This window comes from Miscanthus floridulus, chromosome 7 (assembly GCF_019320115.1).
Source record: "Miscanthus floridulus cultivar M001 chromosome 7, ASM1932011v1, whole genome shotgun sequence".
NCBI lineage: Eukaryota > Viridiplantae > Streptophyta > Magnoliopsida > Poales > Poaceae > Miscanthus > Miscanthus floridulus.
Genome location: NC_089586.1, coordinates 81686491 through 81709044, shown reverse-complemented (window position 1 = coordinate 81709044; position 22554 = coordinate 81686491). Strand labels below are relative to the sequence as shown.

Sequence of the window (22554 nt, the reverse complement as noted above, 5' to 3'; positions counted from 1 at the left end):
CTATTTTCAACAGTGTCTATTCATCATCACAATTTTAGAATCACAGTCCAAACAGAGAACACATGAAACCCTAGCCATGGATTTGAAAGATTGAGTATGAAAAACTTTTAAGACAATTTTTTATAAGTGAATCCAATCCATTCTGAACTTCATCGGCTATATGAAATTGAGTATAGCAGTTAGAATCTACGAGGGGTGCCATTAATGGTCCCAAGGGCGGCATTGCCGCTCTCCCCAAAATCATCCAACTGGTGAAATCCAAAATCAACTCGATTCAACCATCAAAAACCTTTCTAAATCCTTCATACTCCCCCTAGAAACTGAAATCCATGACCAAAAGCTTCACATTGCATAGATCGAGTAGGGGTTAGGGTTTCACCTTGCTTCCAAACCGTTGGAGTGGAGGGAGAAGAGAAGAAACGGCTCGGCCAAGAGCCTCCTATAGTGACCAGCGAAGAAGAGTCTCGGCTGGCTGTAGGGGCGGCACTGCCAGGGTGGTAGTCCATGAAGAACGGCGACGGCGTGCGCTTGTGAGAGAGGAAGAGAGAAGCACATGCATCGGTGTCAGCTGGGAGAGAAGGAGAGAGTTGCATCGGGGGCTAGAGAAGGAATAAGTAGAAGAAAATAGGCCCCGCGACCCAGCCAAAATTGGCTGAAAATGGCCCAGTTTTCAGAGAGCGGCACTGCCGGCCATAATGGGTGGCACTACCACCCTGCCAATTTTGCAAGGATTACGCTGTAACTTTATGACCTCCTTAACCTCAGATATGGATATATATTCTCTAAATATCATGACCAGTAAGCAATCCACAATACAGACAATGGTCATGACACTTAGTTGGCCTTTTAAAGTGGTTTTGAAACACAATGTAATATCTTTTTAAATTATTTTCTATATTGCTAGGTTGTCAAACAGAGGTGTGCTATATTTCAAACCATGTTATGAGAATCAAGTATATTTAGCTCACTACGCAAAGCACAAAATCTTGATTCATCGAGAGGCTTAGTGAAGATATCGGCTAGTTGTTTTTCGGTGCTCACATGACGAATTTTGATGTCTCCTTTGGTTTCGTGGTCTCTCAAGAAATGATGTTGGATGTCTATATGTTTGGTTCTTGAGTGGCTTACAGGATTGTTTGCAAGCTTTATGGCACTTTCATTGTCACACAAGAGTGAAATTTTGGTAAATTGACATCTGAAATCAAGAAGGGTTTGCGTCATCCAAAGTAGTTGAGCACAACATGCACCGGCTGCAACATACTCGGCCTCAGTGGTGGAAAGGGCTACACAATTTTGCTTCTTAGAACTCCAAGACACTAGGGACCGTCCAAGGAATTGACATGTCCCTGAAGTGTTTTTTCTATCTACCTTGCAACCGGCATAATCGGAATCCGAATAGCCAAGTAGATTAAACTTGGAGCCTTTGGGATACCACAAGCCAAGGTTAGGAGTGTGTACTAAATATCTCAAGATTCTCTTAACAGCCACTAAATGGCACTCTTTCGGGTTAGCTTGAAATCTAGCACACATGCACACACTGAGCATTATGTCTGGCCTAGATGCACATAAGTAAAGTAAAGAGCCAATCATGGAACGATATACCTTGATGTCGATGGCTTTCCCTTCTTCATTTAGATCAAGATGTCCATTAGTTGGCATGGGAGTTTTGATAGGCTTGGCATTCACCATGTCGAACTTGTTAAGCATATCATGGGTGTACTTGGTTTGGCTAATGAATGTCCCTTCCTTCATTTGCTTGATTTGAAATCCAAGGAAGAACTTTAGCTCACCCATCATGGACATCTCAAATCTCTTAGTTATAGTCCTACTAAACTCATCACAATACACATGATTAGTACTACCAAATATTATGTCATCGACATATATTTAGCACACAAATATATCATTTCCAACTTTGTGAGTAAAGAGTGTAGGGTCAGCTTTGCCTATTTCAAAGCCTTGTTTGAGCAAGAATTCCTTAAGGCATTCATACCATGCTCTTGGTGCTTGCTTAAGCCCATAGAGCGCCTTTTGGAGTTTATAGACATGGTTTGGGAACTTGGGATCTTCAAACCCCGGTGGCTGCTCCACATACACTAACTCTTGTATTGGGCCGTTGAGGAATGCACTCTTGACATCCATTTGGTATAGCTTGAAGTCATGATGAGCAGCAAAGGCTAGAAGCATTCGAATTGCTTCAAGTCTTGCCACCGGTGCATATGTCTCTTCAAAGTCCAAGCCCTCTACTTGAGTGAAGCCTTGGGCCATGCCTTGTTCCATGTCACTATGCCATTTTCATCTTGCTTGTTGCAGAAGACCCACTTAGTACCAATGACATTGGTATTGAGCCTTTCCACCAAATTCCACACTTGGTTTCTCTCGAAGTTGTTGAGCTCTTCTTGCATAGCCATGACCCAATCTGGATCTCCAAGTGCTTGTTCTACCTTGAGGGGTTCCAAAGAGGAAACAAACGAGTAATATTGACAAAAATTTGCTAAATGTGAGCGAGTTGTTACCCCCTTTCGAATGCTCCCAAGAATGTTGTCAATGGGGTGATCCCATTGTATAGTTTGATGTAGCCTTAGATGCTCAACACCTCCTTGTTCTTCTTCTAGACCTTCAGTCTCTTCTTGTCCAAAAATAGGTTCCAGGTTGAGCCCTTGAAGTGGTGGAGTAGGAGTTGAAGCAGCTGTTGCTGTGGTGGATGGGGCGACACTGCCTCCCTGCTGATGTTCAGCAGGTGAGTGCTACCCTTGTCGATGAAGTACGTCAGTGGAAATTTGTGCAGCAACTACCTAGGGATCCTCATCATCAGTGGCTCGATCTTCTTGTGGCCTAATGTCACCGATAGCCATTTGCTTGATTGCCTCACATGGTGGATCCTCCTTTCCTACAACACTTGAATCAACTTGCTCCACTTGAGAGCCATTAGATTCATCAAATGTCACATCTACCATGACTTCAACTCTTCCCATGGTTTTGTTGAAGACACGATAGGCATGCTCATTTGATCCATAGCCAAGAAGAATTCCTTCATCAACTTTAGGTGCAAATTTAGAGGTTTTGGGTCTTTTGTTAAGTATAAAACACTTGCACCCAAACACTCTAAAGTATAACACCTTTGGTTTGTTACCGGTTAGAAGCTCATATGAAGTCTTCTTGAGTTTCTTGTGTAAGTAGAGATGGTTGATGGCATGGTAAGCGGTGTTGACGGCATCACTCCAAAAGAGGTCCGACGTCTTGTATTCATCTAGCATTGTCCTTGCCATATCAAGAAGTGTACGGTTCTTTCTTTCTACTACACCATTTTGTTGAGGGGTGTAAGGAGTTAAAAACTCATGCTTGATGCCCTCATCATCAAGAAACTCTTCAACTAGAGTGTTCTTGAATTCGGTCCCATTGTCACTTCTTATCTTCTTAATAGGAAAGTTGAACTCCCTTTGTGACCTTCTCACAAATATTTTGACCTTTTCTTGCACCTAGGACTTATCATAAACAAAGAACACCCAAGTGAAACAGGAATAATCATCAACAATAACTAGATCATATTTGTTACCCCTGATGCTTATGTAGGCGACCGGTCCAAAGAGATCCATGTGAATCAACTCCAGTGGTTGTGTGGTAGTCATGATGCTCTTTGGTGGGTGTGGTACACCTACTTGCTTTCCGGCTTGGCAAGCACTACAAATCCTGTCTTTCTCAAATTGAATATTGGTTAGTCCAAGAATGTGGTTGTCTTTTAGGAGTTTGGCCAAGTTCCTCATCCCGACATGAGCCAGCCGACGATGCCATAGCCAACCCATGCTAGATTTTGCCACTAAACAGGTCTCAAGCTTAGCTTTACTTTTGCTGAAATCAACCAAGTAAAGCTTGTTCTTGAGGTGACCTATAAAGACAATTGAGGAATCCTCCCTCTTAGAGACTTCCACACCCTTATCCGTGAAGAGACAATTGTAGCCCATCTCACATAATTGAGAGACATACAGTAGATTGTACTTCAAGGAATTAACATGTAAGACATTTGTAATTGAATAATCAAGTGTAATAGCTACTTTACCAAGTCCAATCACACCCCTTTTGAATTATCACCAAATATGATATTTTCATCTGAATTTGTAGTTGGGGAATATGATGAGAACATACTCCTTTCTCCGGTCATATGATTTGTACAGCCACTGTCAAGCACCCAACTTAACCCACCGAAGGAGTATTCCTGCAACACAAGTTTAGTTTCTAGTCTTAGGTCCCCAAATATTCTTGGGGCCTTGCATGTTAGTCACAAGAACTTTAGGAACCCAAATAGAAGCATTATGATAAACATTTCGACCATTGCCAACAAACTTGGCAAACACCTCCCCCTTGCTGTTGTGCTGCAAAACAAAATTAGAATCCAAACATTGAGGAGGTGATTTTGCCTTTGGTTGATAAGCATATCTATTTGGAGTGACCCAGATAGATTTCTTTGGTTTCTGAACAACCTGCTCTAGAAGTGACACCTTCTTCTTGGACTTGACATGAGCAGAGGAGCAGGAGGTGGTCTTCCCTTTTCTGTGGGGAGCGGCACTGCCGCCCTTCACAGTGGCACTGTTGCCCATAGGCCGTGGTGCTGCTCTGGGCTAGCCTTGTGCCACCTTCTGTGCAGATCTATCTGTACCTTCTTACCCTTTGCTCATGAACTGAACACACTCATATCCATTTATTACCTTTCTCCCATTGGTTTTACCTCCATGAGTATGCCCAAGCTCATCTTTGATGCGTGGATTTCTTCCATCTTTGTATTGTGGCTTCTTTGGTTTTTCGCCTTTGCCACCAGTAGGTTTCTTACCTTCCATGCCCCTTTTTCCTAATATAGCATTGAGCCTAGCAATATCCTTTTTCATGACCTCCAAGTTTGTAAGGTTAGTGGAATAAACTTTTAAGTCAAGATTATAGCATTTTCCACACCCTTGGCTAGTGGAGGAAATAGAAATGTCATTTGTATTGGAGGGAAGTGAGGTGCTTTCGCATAGAAGGTTATATTGCTTCTCAATTTTGTTGTGCTTTTCAACTAAGACACAATACTTGTCATTGAGTGCAATATTTGCCTTCTTTGTGAGAGCATGTTCTCTTTGTTCTTCGGCCAAGGCCTTGTTCAAAGAGTCCATCTCACTTCTCTCTAACTCAAGAGCTTCCTTGCAGCCAATATACATCTTTTCGGTTTCCTCAAGATAATCATCTCTATCGGCTAGCTCAACTTTGATACTTTCTAGTTCCTCCATTAGATTCATGATGAAGAGCTTGGTTTTAGAATCTAACTTTTTGGTCAACTTAACATATTTCTCAACATCACTAGTATCATCATCACTAGAATCACTAAGTTCACTACTAGAGATGTCACTAGGAGGTGGAGGAGATTTAGCTTTTTGATTTACCTTTTCACCCTTTGCCATAAGACAAACGTGAGTGGAGCGGTGGTCATCATCATTGGACATGTTGTTGAAGAGCCTTGATGTAGAGGATGACTTTTGAATAGCCATGGTTGCAATCTTCACATCCTCTTCACTTGACTCTTTAGTTGAGTCCCACTCATGCCCAATGTGTGCCTCTCCTATTTGCTTGTATCTCTTTTTGTGCTCATGCTTACCCTCATTGTTGTCCTTCTTATATTTGTTCTCTTTCTTGTCATAAGGACACTTAGCAATGAAGTGCTCTGTGCTGCCACAATTGTAACAAGTCCTCTTCTTCTTGTTTGGGAACCTTCTTTGCACTATTTTGTACCCATTCTTTTTCAACCCCTTGTGATAGCTCTTCATGAACAAAGCCATGTCATCAATCTTCATATAATCAGCCCCATCATCTTCATCTTCACTTGAGGATGAACTTGGATCATTATTTTGTGGAGTTGACTTGATTTCCTTGGGTTAACTTGTTGATGCTTGCTTGCTGCCCTTTACCTTATTGGAGATGCCTTGATTGCTTGATTTGTTGGCCTTGAGAGCTACTTCCTTGATCTTCATGCCTTCTAGCTTGTCTTGCAACTCACCAAGTCTTCTTCTCTCATTAGCTTCTTCTCTTTGCATGTCAAATGTCAACAATCTTCCAAGCACATCATTGGGTGTGAAGTGCTCAAACTTCTTCTTATCCCTAATCAAGGTGACTATGATCTCATTTCTTGGTGAGTAGGCCTCCAACATAACCTTCACAACTTTGTGATCATCAAGCTCATCACACCCATAGCCTCTAATCTTACCCACCAAGGTCATTAATCTATCAAACATCTCTTGCGGCCCCTCTCCATCTATAATCATGAACCTATTTAGCTTGGCCATCAACAAATCAATCTTTGCTTTCCTCACTTTATCTACACCTTCATGTGCTAGATGCAAAGTGTCCCAAATCTGTTTTGCAACATTGACATTCATCACTCGGTTGTACTCATTTCCATCCAAGGCACTAAGGAGAATACTTGTGGCTTGGCCATTGAGATGGACAGCAGCTAGCTCTTCATTTGTTGGCGCTTCGGGATCTTCTGGTGGCTGCAATCCATTCACCACAATCTCCCAAAGACCGGGGTGAAGACCTACAAGATAGGCACTCATCAAGTGCTTCCACCTGGCAAAGTTTGACCCATCAAAATGAGGAAACTTTCTCGCGGGTACATTGACAAAGGACCTTTTGTTATGGTTAGACAAATAAGAATAATTAAAGGATACGGTGGCATATTTGTTCTTGTTGTTGTTGCTGCCTTTGTCCTTGTTATCCTTCTTTTTGTCCTTGCTCTTCACCTCCTTGCTATCTTTTGAAGCATGGTATGACACATCATCATCTCCATCATCCGAGCTACTAGAGAGCTCACTAGATGATGCATCATACTTATTCTTCTCTTGCTCTTGAGTTCTTGCTGCCCTTCTCTTAGCTCTTGCCTCTCTTGTGATTCTTCTTTCTTTTTTTCTCTTCTTCTTGTCTTTGAGACGCTGCTCTTCCTTCTTCTTTTCTCTAGCTTATCTTGTCAAGATCTTTGTGGCTTTTCTTTCTTTTCTTGCCTTTCTTCTTTCGACATCGGTGGTCTTGGGTTCTTTAATGGTGGCATCACTTGCTGTGGACATGGATAGCTCGATGCTGCTTCCGACATCCTCAATGTGTACACCACTTGCGTCCGCAACGCGAACGTTCTTCGAACCTTCTCCTTCTTCCATACTTCACGCGGTGAAGCGTATGTGAAGCAACCTCGCTCTGATACTACTTGTAGGATCTACAGGAAGATAAAGAAGGCCTAGAGGGGGGATGAATAGGCCTATAAAAATTTAACTCAAAACTCTATTAGAACAGAGGGTAGCACTGCCAGCCTTACAGGGCGGCACTGCCGCTCTACAGAAATTAATCTAACACAGTTGAGATTTAATAGATATGAACCTGACCCCACTAGCTACTTAATCCTGCAATATAACTTCAAGATCTAGTTCGAAGACTAGATACCACAGAAACTTCACACAAATGTAAATCGAGCAACTAAACCCTAACAACAGCTAGCAACAAAGTAAACAGCAAGTATAAACAAGATGAAGCACACAAGATACAAGATTTATCCTGTGGTTCAGCTCACCACTAAGGTTTGCCTAAGTCCACGTTGTTGAGGAAGCCACAAAAGGCTTGAGCTTGCCACAAAGGCTTGTCTTACCCTAGTTCTCAAATCAAGAGAGTGAACTCTTGAAGTGATGGGTGATTTCTTAGCTTTCGAATGAGGTTACAAACCTCCCAAGGCTGCCACACAAGTTGGCAAGCACAAGGGCGACGCCTAGCCGGCTAGGAGCAAGCTCCAAGAGTAACAAACCCTAGAACTATCGGCTAAATGTGAACCAAATACTCTTAGACTTTGGAAATCAGTGGATCTACTCTCTAATCGAGTTTTGCTGCCTTTTCTCTCAAGTTTTGATGGTTGGAATCAAGGATTTGCTTGAGGGATGGAGGAGCAACAATGGAGGAGAGGGATGAACTTTGGTTCTATCTATTTTCGAGCAGAGTGACTTGGTGGAGAAGATGACCGTTGTAGGTCGGGCCTGAGGGGTATAAATACCCCCAAGTCCAACGATCAGTTAAAGGCGGCACTGCCGCTCTTAACAGGACAGCACTGTCGCCCTAGCCAAAACAGGTAACATGATCTGAAATTTGGTTGGCTGTTTTGACTAGGTGAGATGATATAGATCTATAAATTTGAGCATCTGGTTCAACAGTTGACCAACTGTCCTAAAATCCCTCTTAATAGTACGGCTTTCCCTAAACTCAAATTTAAAACATAAATGAATTTAAACCTCTTTTAAGCTGGGTCTAGCCACCTTTCGTAATTAGGACACTTGTAACCTGTACATCATCCTCATTATTTGATTTCCTGCTTGTCATCTCGATAAACCTCATTAGTTTCCTAATTTGGTGGTCATCAATGCCAAAACCCACAATAGGGCTTGATTGCACTTATAAGCACTGTACTCCCAACGACAAACAGAACCATCAGAATTAAAAGCAATATGAGTCTGAGTCATGCCCTAGGTCTTCTTAAGTTTCTTAGGACACTTAGCAAGATGCCGAGTAAGATGCCCAGTGCCATGAGCAGAATAAGCAGAGTAGCGCTTATGGCAATGAAGGCAAGTGGCAGCAAACCTGATCTTTCTACCTTTCTCAGTTTTGTAGTGCTTCTCAAAGTCCTCCCAGACAGCAGACGTGGAAGGGCGATTAGAACTGATAGGGCTAACCTCGCTCTGGCCACCATCGGCATCAGCCACATCGACTGGGGGGTCGGAGTCATCGACGGGAAGGGGATCAACAGCAAAACGGTCGAAGAGCATGGCAGCGTCCTCATGGACATCATCGTCCTCATCCCGCACATACGTAGCTCGTTGTTCTGGGAGTGGTCAAACTCCCCGTCGTCGTGTCGCACAGCGCCTGGGGCCATCTCTACCGTCTCCGGTTCCTCAACGGCTGCCACAATCAACAGATAAAATTAGGGTTAGGGTTAGGGTTTACCCTTACCTCTATGGCCGGAGCCCCATAAACGACGACGATGAGACGGACCGATTGCACACCCTTGGTACCTCAACGGAGACCGAAGCCCCAGAGGTGGCGGCAGCCAGCGATGTGGACGATGAATAGATGATGGAGATGCAACGAGGATTCCGAGAACGAGGCTCAATCAACGTTCAGGGATGAAGAATAAGGGAACAAATGGAGATTGAGGGCGAGAACCACCGGATCTGTGGGAGAAGAGGGAGATTGAGGGCGGAGAGGGAGAAGAGGGAACAACTGGCCACCGAAACTAACCCCTTACCCATCGGAAGACTCCATGGTGACGGAATGAGCTAGGGTTTGGAAAGGCTTCGAGCTCTATGGCTGGAGCACCGGAGACACCGGAGAGGTCAACAATGCAAAGATCCAGCCCCCTGGTACCTTGATGGCCTCGCCTTGGCACCAGTGGCTCAACCAGCCACCGGAGGGCGAGAAGAAAGAGAGAGGCTAGGGTTTCCACCGATAGGAGAGAGGAGAGCGATGAGAGAATGAGCTAGGGTTCTAGCGCCCAGGGAGCGGCCGTGACAGGGAGGATTATATAGCCCTCCTGCCCCTATGGGAGGATCCGACGGCTAGGAGCGGTGGGAGGGGATCAACAGCAGGCAGGCGCCTGTGCCACCCCCGTGCTGCCCGTTGGAGCGGGCCGTGCTTGTGCCGGCACTACGGGCCAGTGTGTAGGCCTAGGCACGGGCACGGGCCAAGCCGTGCCGCACCAGGCCAGTGCCATGTTTTTCTGCACCGGGCCCATGTCGGCCCAGCGGGCCTGGCCTGTTTGGAAATCTATACCAGCGGCTGCTAGGAGGGGAGTAAATGGCCTTCCCCTTTGGGCAGGCCGGCGCCTTCGAGCGGTGAGGTGTCTGCGGCACCGGCCCCTGTGCAGAAGCTCCCGTCAGCACGACTTGCGTCCATACTGTCTTCCGACGACCAACAGGCGCAGCGGCAGTCGTCGGCGCCCTCGATGGCCGAACCAGTATCGATTTGAGCCTAGCCGGTGCCTGGCCTTCGTCTTGCGCTTTAGATGCGGGCTCCGAGCGGGTGAGCTCGCCTTCCAACCCGGTCATGCGTCCGCTTGCCGATCCGCCGGATCTCGACGGAGAGGGCGTGGTAGTCGAGGTCGCTTCAGATGTTGGTCCTGCTGCCGATTCCGCGTGCCTGCTCCGCAGATCCGGTGACGTAGCTCCCTCCTCTGCTTCCATGGCGCCAGGGGAGCCTTCAATGTCGACCGCGTCATCAGCCTCATCCCAGTCAAGGAGCTCCACCTCTTCGAGCTCCTCCGATACCACGGCGCGGGGGGGAAGTGGGGTCGATTGGCTGGGGGAGGTATGGGCTACGCACTGTGGCGCAGTGGTCTGGGTGGCTGGGGGGCTGGTGGACGGCGGCGGGGGGATGGGGGGCTCTCGCTCACCGGGGCACTCGCTCATTTTGAATTCCTTGCTACAATGGATTCCCTTCCCCATCCCGCATTGCTTTGGAACAGCTACCTATCAGTGCAGTCTAGGCTCCATCCTTTATCTCATTGATTGATACTGTGAGCTCTCGTGTCCCTTTCTGCGCTCTCAGCTGAACAGTGGAAGAAGCAAAGTTTCAGCATCTAGAATCTGGTGTTCAAAGCGGGCAACATCACTGTTCCATGGCTCTATTCGGCAGGACTTACTACTCTTGCGGTTGATTTCTACTGTTCCATGACTGAAAAAAGTAGAGCTGATTCTGACTTATAAGCTTTTATAAGCTCAAGTGAACAGATCCAAGGTTCATACAAAATCGCTGTACATGAAGACATCACATTGCACACGTCAAGAGAAACAAAGGTTTCAGAATGAACATAGCATATCTGGTACACATATGTAACTAGCCGTCTAGCTCTAGGAATGGATACTGAGAACCTTCGCCCTGTTCATTTGGGTTTATTTGGCTGATAAGCCATAGCTGAAAGTACTATTGACTCAATTGGCGTGAGAGAAAAATATTGTTCGTTGGTTGAAAAAGTACGACATATAAGCCAAATATTCTCAAACGAACAGGGCGCTCAACTGTAAGGACCAAGGAAAGAATCACTCCTATATATCCCTATTATTTACCATATTCCTAACAAAAAAAGGTTCATAGACAAGCACCCAAGGAAATATCATAGGGTTCAGCGAAACTAATACATAAGGTTGATCTGCATAAAAGCTAGAGTATATATATACTCAAGCTACAGCTAAGACCTCATTTGGCAAGGCTCTTAGAGCACATTTAGCTCCTATTCTTACAAACCTGAACTAAGACCTCAAGTCTTCTTTCAACTAGCTCGCTCCTCTCCTTTCTTGGTGCAAAATACCATCCCTAACCCTGCGCCCTCTTTTTTTTTTTTTTTTTTTTGAGCAAGGCTTCAAGGTCGGCGTGGGAAATGCTGTCGCCGACCTTGTGTGGCGACTGGTGTGAGCCCAACCGTGTGCCGCCCACCCAATGAGCTAAACCTTAGGCCTAGGCATGAAGTTGGGTGCAGTTAACCACACCGTGCCGGCCCAGTAGGCCGTGGCCCAAAAAAATTTTGGCAAAAGAAAAGTAAAACAATTAACAAAAATCACAGTGTTTGCATCTTCCATCTCCACAGATCAATCAAGCATCACAGATGACAGATACATCACACAAGCCACAAATCAATCACAAAATCAAAGAAGTCATCGTGGATTTTGTTGTCTGCTCGTTGCTTGCCGTCGTCGACTGCTTGCCGTGCTCGTCGTTAGTCGTCCGCCGCCTGCTTGCCCGCTACTCGGCGTGCTCACGTCTTCCGATAGAGGCGAGCAACTGGCGTGACCAAATGCCTCAGGGGAGTAGGGCGAGGTCCAAGAGAGATGGGAGCTCTCGGGGTGGGGAACTTCAGAAACAGCCCACAAGCAAATTTATCTCCTTGTCAAAATAAAAAGAAGCAAATTTGTCAGCCTGCACTCACTAAGCTTTCTTGGATATTGGAAGTTTACAATTACAACTTTGGCGTCAACGACGCATAAACTTTGGACAACTACGTCAGAACAAATTCCTGATCCTAAGCATCCGGCTCTTGGACAAATCGGCAGTTCTCTTCTCCCCATTCCATGGATTCTACTGTATTCTCAAATCTCAACTTGCATTCTTGAAGGACTGCCAAGTGACAGTTTCTGGTAAACAAGACTGTCCAGCATCAACTACAAAGATCTATTTGTGTGCAGTGCCAGTGCAATCAAATATAATGCCCTGTTCAGGCTGGTACAGTTTTTCGTCTAGTTTCGGCTGGTTCAATAGTATTCTGTGAGGGAGAAAGCTGAAACCGGCTGGAAAGTAGTTTCGTTACACAGAATTACTTGGAGAGTAACGCTTAAGTAAGTAGAAGCTTAGGAATGCTAGACCACTAGGCGGCTAGGCCTCAGCCATCCTTAGCAATCACAATCTGCAGATCAGTCTCGGAGAACTCTGTATATGAAGCCACACTAGCTAGGTTCTCATCATGTGGTGTCAAGCCCTCAACTGATGCACCTAAGTATTCATCAACTAAGGGTTCAAAGACACATCAAGATTCAGTTTGCTGACTTACTGATACCAGTCTAGCGTCTAAAGCTCATCATGTTCCACAGTTACTGCATCATTAAAAATTAAGGTCAGAAAACTTTATGGCATGATATTTACACTCCCGTATGAAACAAGTAGTGAAGGAACCAACCAGAATCAGCTTCTCCAAAGAAAAATGAGATCTCTCTGGCTGCAGATTCCAGGTGAATCTGAACCATGCACGCAATTTTTCTCTGAGTCCAGCCCACACATTGCTCTAATGCTGAAATGACAAAGAATACTGTTGGTGACCACAAAAATGAAAAATGAATACAGTAATGCAATAAAAAATGTATTCAAGCCCATAACTGGTTAAAGGAAAAAAATACAATTTTTAACCTGTTTGGATGAGAGGTTTTGGCCTTTCTTGCATCAGTTGGTCCAATCAAAGCTCTCCATTGCGCAATGGCATCATGTCTTTCCAGAACCATAGCGAGAACTGGACCACTAAAGATGAACACAAACATAAAAAGTCATGTTACAAACTGTTAGTGGCAATGTTAGCCTCGAAGTGCCTAATGCAAATGTACAAGCTAAACTGAAACAGAATTTGCAATCCGGGAATAAAAGGGTCAATGAAGATTCAGATATAGCGTGCTGACAAGTCAACTGTGGCTAAGTTTAAAACACCTCACTTCAATAGTTTTAGTAATTCCCTGTTAACCTAAAGATTGCATCTTCGCTGCATAAGTATTTTAATGGAATAATGGCACATACAAATAGAATAACAATTAGCTTGACATGCTCATATCTCAGAAATTGCTACTTGCGTTTTAAGGAGATAGCTACCAAAGATCAATTTAGCTAAGGGTTTGGTGTCAAGAGGTGTACAAATCAGCATCTTGCCACCTACATTAAGAACAACTGAAGACAACACAAGCAACAGAGTAGAGGTTCTAGACGACTGGAGGCTGGAGCATAGACTAAATGAAGCATTATATGCAAGAAACATAAAAGGCACGAGTCTTTCAAGCAACAATAATACCTTGTTATATACTTGACTAGGCTGTCAAAGAAGCTTCTCTGGGAATGCTCCACATAGAAGAGAGACGCCCTCTCAGCATCAAGCTGGACCTCGGTCTCTTTGACGATATGAAATCCAGAATCCAAGATGGCCGCCTTGATTTTTTCCGTGTACTTACCTGACAAACCATCCGGCTTGATCATCGCAAGGGTTCTCTCCCTCTCGACAGCCCCACATCTGCAGCACCTGAATTGATAACATTCCAAAATCCAACATCACTTGCAAGTACGCAAGCCTTGCAGCCTTGTCGGCTTCTTCAGCCACTTCCTGTGTACAGCTACAGCATATAACGCACCCCAAAAAGCGGCCCTCAGATAAGATCTACTTTGGTTGATCTAGAATTATGAATTATGTACGTTGAAAAATCATCGTGCGTAGTTAGGTCCACGGCCGGGCAAGTAGGCATGTTTGTCATCGATATATCCATAGGGTCTTAAGGATGGCAGGCCGAAACCTTGCTCAGATGTTCTGAAGCAAGCATCCTAGTCTAGCAAATCTAACATTTTTTGGGCAAAGAAAGGTCGAGAAGCTAGTTTCTGCAGGCTGGATGGACCGCACTGGGAGCAATAGCAAGGAGCCCAAAAGTCCAAAGTTCAGCAGCGCAGCTGCGCAGGAGTGGTGGTAGAAACAAAACAAGCGCGGCTTACCCGTAGAGAAAGAGGAGCAGGAGCGGAGGCAGGCAGACCCTGACGAGGGCGCCAGATGCCGGCGTGGTGGCTCCAGCCATCCGCGGCGGCGCGGGGGAGACAGGGAGCCCGCGGTGCGCTTCCCCGGTCTGAAGCCTTGCTCTGCTCAAGTGTTCTGGTTCAGGCAGCCGACACAGGACCCGATGTCCCGTTTTCTCCGGCAGTGGACCTAGCCCGAGGCCCGTCTCTCTGTTGTCCGGCCTGGCCCATTTCGGCCCAGCAAGGAAGGCAGCAGGCAGCCAGAGCCAGCCATCCCGCTCCGTCCAGGCGACGACTCCCTCGCTTCGCTCCCCTCGCCGCCGGACGCGACGGCCACAACACACCGGAACCGGAAGCGCAGAAAATAATCGGAACAATTCCGCGTTCCCCATCCACCCGGAAATATCCCCAAGGAAACCCTTGCCCCCCTCCTCCCCCTTCGCCGGCCGCTAGATCTCCGGCCATGGACGACGACGGCGCGGCCTCCCGGTCGCCGTCGCGCTCGCCGTCCCGGTCGCCGTCGCGCTCCCCGTCCCCGCTCCCCGTCGCCGACCCCGTCACGGTCGCCGCCGCGCCGCCCGGCCACGTCGCCGTCGCTATCCCGCTCCGCAAGCCTTCCCCTTCCTCGGGCGGCGGCGGCGGCGGCCGCGAGGACGCGTGGAGCGACGGCGCCACCTCCACGCTCATCGACGCCTGGGGGGAGCGCTTCGTGGCGCTGGGGCGGGGCAACCTCCGGCACCCGCAGTGGCAGGAGGTCGCCGAGGTCGTCTCCTCCCGCGACGGCTACTCCAAGGCGCCCAAGTCGGACGTGCAGTGCAAGAACCGCATCGACACGCTCAAGAAGAAGTACAAGATCGAGAAAGCCAAGCACGACTCCGACTGGCGCTACTTCGACCGGCTCGACGACCTGCTCGCCCCAGTGCTCAAGCCCAATTCTTCCTCCTCCTCGGCTTCTGCGGCGGCGGCGGCGGCAGGCAGCAGCCGCCCGGAGCTCTGGGCCCATGGTGCCGCCGCGCATCAACTTCCCGCAGCGCACCCGCACGCCGCTCCATTCCTCGGCGGGGGCCAAGCGGAGGATGCCGCCGTCGTCGCCGCCGCCGCAGCCGTCGGCGTCGTCCGACTCCTCGGACGGGTTCCCGCCGTCTTCCGCGGTGGCGAACGGGAAGAGGCAGCAGCGCGTGGAGGAGCCCTTGGCCGCCGCCGCCGCGGCCAACGGTGGCGGGGAGAGCAGCAGCGTGAGCCGCGCGCAGGGCCTGCGCGACCTGGCGCAGGCGATCCGGCGGCTAGGGGAGGTGTACGAGCGCGTGGAGAGCGCCAGGAGGGAGCAGGAGCTCCGGATGGAGCGGGAGCGCCTGGAGTCCGCCCGGCAGCTGGAGGAGCAGCGCGTGCAGTTCTTCCTCAAGATGCAGATGGAGCTCTCCAAGGCAGCCACGGGCGGCGGCGCGGCGGCGGCCACCACCGCGCCCATGGCCGCCGTCCCCATCCCTGCCGACGGCAACGGCGCGCGGAGAGCCGGCGTGACCGCCGAGGTCGCGACCAGCAGCAACCACCGCGTCCGGTACCGTATCAAGGCCGGCAGCAGCAGGCACCCCCACCCCTGCCGCCCCGCAGCAAGCACATTACCAGAACAGCAGCACAAGCCCCGCCGGGGGCGACGGCGATGGCGATGGCAACGGCAACGAGTCGGACAACAAGGAAGCGGCACAGGAGGAGGATGCGGAAGACGAGGAGGAAGAGAGCCAGTGAATCAGTGATGATTCCTCTCCTCTCCGGTCCTCTCCTCTCCAGCAATGGAATGGTAAACTCAACAGAAATTTGCATCTGTTAGTAATCGGGTGTTTTGCGCTAGCAGAAAAATTTGCTGCTCCCAGACTCTGGTGAGCTCAAGTAGTGGTAGTGGTGGTGTTAGCTACAAGAAGCAAGGATTAGCATTGAATAATGGCAAGTAAGCTGAATAGTGTGGGGTGCCTGTTTGTGCCCGTGGCTGTGCTCTGTTGTCAGGAATTAGAGTTGTCATCATATGTAACATGCTTAATTTTGTGGAAATTGTTAGCTGTATTTGTGTTTATTCATTGGAATGAGTATTGGTATCTGTTCAGTGCTCACTCTGCCTTGCTTGAATTTATTCGCTTGAACTTATCGGTCAAATTAGTTGCAGTCAACTTATGAGCAGAAACCATCGGTCGAACAGCTCCATGATTTTTCATGCCACAAGGGCTGTGTGGAAAAATAAGTCAGTCATCTGTCTTCTCTGCCATCTGATTGATTTCAGACTCATCGTTCATCAAGCAAAGGGCAGTAGTCTGGGATTCCTGTAACGGCAGGATGTCATGTACTCCTTTCTGGTGATGACAAACAGAATATTATTGTGCATCATGCCATGTGACAAATCAATGGTGATGAAGCGCAATACGCTCTGCTGGTTTATTATTATTGTTGTACTTGTACATATGGGCTTTGGGGGTTGGAATCGGCAGAATCTTTGGAGACATAAAAGGCCCAGTGGCTAATTAACCACTGTTGATTAACTTGATACTTTACGCAGACCCTGCTTGCCACAAGAGAAGAACTGTATGGCATTTTTTGCTTTGTGGGGGACCATTGTTCGCTATGAACGAAAGCATTGCTGCAGTGCTGCTAGGCACTCGAAAGCATTGCTGCAACAAGCAGCTTGGTTCTGCTGTGACTGGATTCAATCTCAAGCCAAAATTTTATACTTTTATATCCAAAACAGAAGCGAATTCTTTTAAACAATTTGAATTGATTTTAATTGTTTTTTAATATACAAACAAGGCTCCGGCTATTTCGCATTACATCGAATGAATGTTTCCATCTGCCCCAGAAATCAAGCAACGGGAAAACAACTTGAGCTCAGGAATTACTCCACCAGATTATTATACCGTCTAAATGGATCGATTACTTGGCAACTAACACAGATAATTCATGACAACGAAACTGAGTTCCGATGGTACATATCCATTGCATTAGATACCATAGTCTATCAATGCAAAAATGCGTACAAGATATGGAAAATCTGTTGGAGTGTATAAAAATATAGAAAATAATTTTACTTAAATGACTCTTTAAATAATAATTTAGAGAGCAAATTTTAGAAAGATTTTTAGAGATGCTCGGGTCTACGTGTCCTAGAGCTTTTAGGTAGCAATTTGTTCCACGTGGAGTCGTGGACACAGGAAATGAGTTCAGCTGAATCGGAAACGAAATGAACAACCTACTCTGCGTCTGAATTAATCTCGGTTAGAGGCTTATTAGACCTGTAACGACATCATTGCAAATTAGTCGCGTGCATTGTACGTATGGTTGCTGACTCTGTTACGACTTCCATTTCGGACACGCATGGGATCGGAGCAACCCCCGCTTGTCTATCTGCATCATCTCGTTACGATAAATAGCGGGAGCACCTTCCCGTCGCCTCATCGCCCTGTCCTGCCCTTTTCCACGTCTCTAATCTCCATCTCTTAGGGTTCCTAGCTTCTTGTGCGGCGATCTGCACCATGTGCACCGTAGCTCCTTTTGTCTTTCCCACCCTCGCCGGTGCAGACATCATGAAGAGGACGACGATGGCGACGCACGCAGAGGTCGCTCCTGCCGCGCTGCGCTGGTGCGACTATGGCGTGGATGATGACGCCGACATCGACGCGTTGCTTCGGGACATACACGCCGTCGTGCGCCCTCGCACCCCCGCCGCCGCGGATCTGTCGATGCCGCCCCCGGAGTTTCTTGCGCGGTCTCGGCGACACAACTATCACTATGCCTACGAGGACAACGACTTCGAGGCCGTCCTCCACGGTATTCGGAGCGTTCGCATCCCGGCCGCCAGCTTTGCTTCGATGCCCGTGGATGCTTCTGACGCCTCTCCAAGGACGCCAGCAGCAGCGGTGGTGCTTGCAGGGCCACTCAGCTACGGCGACGACGATGTCAGCGAGGGAAACGACGCAGTCACCACCAAGACGTCGCCCAAGACGAGGCAGTCGCCGCAGTACGACTACGACGCCGACATCGACGCCACGTTCCGGACCATGGAGACAGAGGCCATGGAACGTCCCTCGCTAGACTACCTCAGCGACCGACAGGCGGGGGAGATGATGATGATGGACCGCGCCGACCTCATCGACAAGATGCATCGCTTCTCCACACACTACGACCTCGCCCCGGGAGCGTTCCACCGCGCGGTCTCCTTCGTCGACCGGTTCCTGTCGGCCAAGAAGATCAACCGCGACGAGCGCCAGATCTGCCTCCTCGGCGCCGCAGCCGTCTTCGCGGCGGCCAAGTACGAGGACAGGAACACCGTGCTGAAGATCAACTCCGACCACGTCGCCATGTACTCTGGGTGCACCAGAAGCGAGGCCGTGGACCAGGAACGCGAGCTGGTTGCCGTGCTCGGCTACCGCCTGAGCGGACCCACGGCCTACACGTTCGTCGATCACTTCATGAGGCACAGCCAGGAGGAGGAGGCAGTCAGGGCCCTGGCGCACCACCTGACCGACATGGCGCTGCTGGACTACCGATCCGTGGCCTTCCTGCCGTCCGCCGTGGCCGCGTCGGCGATCTTGCTGGCGAGGACGACCCTGTACTATTCGACGGCGATGCCGGTGGCGGGCTATACGGTCGAGGAGCTCATCGTCTGCATACAGGCGATATATGACATGCATGAGCACCAGTGGGTGTGGCCAGGGTGCGCCCAGATGATGCTACACTGGGATAGCACTGCTCAGTTCCGCTATTTCTTGCCTCCCCTGTCCATGCTGATTGCCATGCATTGACCTGCAAGTACAGACACGCTGCTGCTGCTAATAAAGGGTAGAAACGTTTTGGCTAGACCCTGGCTACGTGGCACTACTACATATCAGCTAAGCTAGGAGTGTTCTGTTCTTTTTTGCAGTATTCATATGTACATCTGAAATTTAACTGTCTACTTAAGGCAATGGATCATTATTGCTCCTCAGTTTTGTTTGTTTCAGTTTGTAATGTTTATATGTACATGCATTAAATGGATGGATTATTGGAACTCAGTTTTGTTGGTATATGTATGAATCATGGTGTTTTTGTTACTTGCAAGTTATTGTGATATTTACTAGTATTTGATGTGATCTGATATGTTCAAGGTGATTGCTAAACGGTAGTAGCCTAGTACGTACTATAATTGTCGCTTGGTGAAGCTCAGGTTTAGATGGAGCATCATGCATCGACGATCTTGCTTTTGGCCCTGCTCTTCCGGGCTCGCCGACCATGCGACACTTCGTGGCAGCAGTGATGGCCGATGGGGCAAGGATCTCTTCGATAGTTTGATGCATGCATGGATGCAGCGTGTCCACGCCCACGACCCGATGGTCAGGTGGTGGCGGACCTAGCATGGGAGGCTAAGCGAAGGCAGCTGAAATGGCTCCGAGGTCAGGTGGTGGCGGACTAGCATGGAATCTGGTGGAGTAATTCCTGAGCTCAAGTTGTTTTCCCGTTGCTTGATTTCTGGGGCAGATGGAAACATTCATTCGATGTAATGCGAAATAGCCGGAGCCTTGTTTGTATATTAAAAAAACAATTAAAATCAATTCAAATTGTTTAAAAGAATTCGCTTCTGTTTTGGATATAAAAGTATAAAATTTTGGCTTGAGATTGAATCCAGTCACAGCAGAACCAAGCTGCTTGTTGCAGCAATGCTTTCGAGTGCCTAGCAGCACTGCAGCAATGCTTTCGTTCATAGCGAACAATGGTCCCCCACAAAGCAAAAAATGCCATACAGTTCTTCTCTTGTGGCAAGCAGGGTCTGCGTAAAGTATCAAGTTAATCAACAGTGGTTAATTAGCCACTGGGCCTTTTATGTCTCCAAAGATTCTGCCGATTTCAACCCCCAAAGCCCATATGTACAAGTACAACAATAATAATAAGTGCTTGCTTAGTTCCTAAAAAGTTTCCCAAAAAATGCTACAGTAACTATCACATCGAATCTTGCGATATGTGCATGGAGCATTAAATGTAGACGAAAAAAAACTAATTGCACAGTTTGGTTGGAAATTGCGAGACGAACGTTTTGAGCTAATTAGTCCATGATTGAACACTAATTGCCAAATAAAAACGAAAGTGCTACAGTAGCCAAATTCCCAAAATTTACGAACTAAACACGCACTAAACCAGCAGAGCGTATCGTGCTTCATCACCATTGATTTGTCACATGGCATGATGCACAATAATATTCTGTTTGTCATCACCAGAAAGGAGTACATGACATCCTGCCGTTACTGGAATCCCAGACTACTGCCCTTTGCTTGATGAACGATGAGTCTGAAATCAATCAGATGGCAGAGAAGACAGATGACTGACTTATTTTTCCACACAGCCCCATGAAAAATCATCTGAGCTGTTGGACTGATGGTTTCTACTGATAAGTTAACTGCAACTGATTTGATTTGTTGCGAGGAAAAACACGGTAGCATGACCGATAAGTTTAAGCGAATAAATTCAAGCAAGGCAGAGTGAGCACTGAACAGATACCATCACTCATTCCAAGAATAAACACAAATACAGCTAACAATTTCCACAAAATTAAGCATGTTACATATGATGGACAAACTCTCTATGACAATTTCCTGACAACAGAGCACAGTCACGGGCACAAACAGGCAGGTAGAACAAGTTACACAGTCACCCCCACACTATTCAGCTTACTTGCCATTATTCAATGCTAATCCTTGCTTCTTGTAGCTAACACCACCACTACCACCTAGTTGAGCTCACCAGAGTCTGGGAGCAGCAAATTTTTCTGCTAGCGCAAAACACCCGATTACTAACAGATGCAAATTTCTGTTGAGTTTACCATTGCATTGCTTGAGAGGAGAGGACCGGAGAGGAGAGCAATCATCACTGGCTCTCTTCCTCCTCGTCTTCCGCATCCTCCTCCTGTGCCGCTTCCTTGTTGTCCGAGTCGTTGCCGTTGCCATCGCCGTCGCCCCCGGCGGGGCTCGTGCTGCTGTTCTGGTAATGTGCCTGCTGCGGGGCGGCAGGGTGGGGGTGCATGCTGCTGCCGCCTTGATACGGTACCGGACGCGGTGGTTGCTGCTGGTCGCGACCTCGGCGGTCACGTCGGCTCTCCGCGCGCCGTTGCCGTCGGCAGGGATGGGGACGGCGGCCATGGGCCGCGGTGGTGGCCGCCGCCGCCGCCCGTGGCCGCCTTGGAGAGCTCCATCTGCATCTTGATGAAGAACTGCACGCGCTGCTCCTCCAGCTGCCGGCCGGACTCCAGGCGCTCCCGCTCCATCCGGAGCTCCTGCTCCCTCCTGGCGCTCTCCACGCGCTCGTACACCTCCCCTAGCCGACGGATCGCCTGCGCCAGGTCGCGCAGGCCCTGCGCGCGGCTCACGCTGCTGCTCTCCGCGCAACCGTTGGCCGCGGCGGCGGCGGCCAAGGGCTCCTCCACGCGCTTCTGCCTCTTCCCGTTCGCCACCGCGGAAGACGGCGGGAACCCGTCCGAGGAGTCGGATGACGCCGACGGCTGCGGCGGCTGCGACGACGGCGGCATCCTCCGCTTGGCCCCCGCCGAGGAATGGAGCGGCGTGCGGGTGCGCTGCGGGAAGTTGATGCGCGGCGGCACCATGGGCCCAGAGCTCCGGGCGGCTGCCGCCGTCGTCGCCGCCGCCTCAGAAGCCGAGGAGGAGGAAGAATTGGGTTTGAGCACGGGGGCGAGCAGGTCGTCGAGGCGGTCGAAGTAGCGCCAGTCGGAGTCGTGCTTGGCTTTCTCGATCTTGTACTTCTTCTTGAGCGTGTCGATGAGGTTCTTGCACTGCACGTCCGACTTGGGCGCCTTGGAGTAGCCGTCGCGGGAGGAGACGACCTCGGCGACCTCCTGCCACTGCGGGTGCCGGAGGCTGCCCCGCCCCAGCGCCACGAAGCGCTCCCCCCAGGCGTCGATGAGCGTGGAGGTGGCGCCGTCGCTCCACGCGTCCTCGCGGCGGCCGCCGCCGCCGCCCGAGGAAGGGGAAGGCTTGCGGAGCGGGATAGCGACGGCGACGTGGCCGGGCGGCGCGGCGGCGACCGTGACGGGGTCGGCGACGGGGAGCGGGGACGGGAAGCGCGAAGGCGACCGGGACGGCGAGCGCGACGGCGACCGGGAGGCCGCGCCGTCGTCGTCCATGGCCGGAGATCTAATGCTGCTCGGGTCTAACAAACTATGCACATAGTCAGTAGTTATAAAACATAGCGTTGCATGTTTTTCACGAACGCGGGGCTCGTGATCTCTCTGTTTCTATG

The 22554-nt window shown here is 49.0% G+C and overlaps 1 protein-coding gene and 3 pseudogenes across 1 annotated transcript; 2 read left to right on the top strand and 2 right to left on the bottom strand.

Annotated features, from left to right (window-relative positions):
- Positions 1-12276: 12276 nt before the first annotated feature.
- On the bottom strand, positions 12277-14684 carry LOC136463583 (uncharacterized; annotated as a pseudogene).
- On the top strand, positions 14681-16413 carry LOC136463582 (trihelix transcription factor ENAP1-like; annotated as a pseudogene).
- A 1460-nt stretch (positions 16414-17873) lies between these two features.
- Positions 17874-19076, top strand: LOC136465733 (putative cyclin-F2-1). The gene has a single exon (XM_066464352.1). It carries the CDS (start codon positions 17874-17876, stop codon positions 19074-19076), a length of 1203 nt encoding a protein of 400 aa, XP_066320449.1.
- A 1770-nt stretch (positions 19077-20846) lies between these two features.
- On the bottom strand, positions 20847-22438 carry LOC136463581 (trihelix transcription factor ENAP1-like; annotated as a pseudogene).
- Positions 22439-22554: the final 116 nt, after the last annotated feature.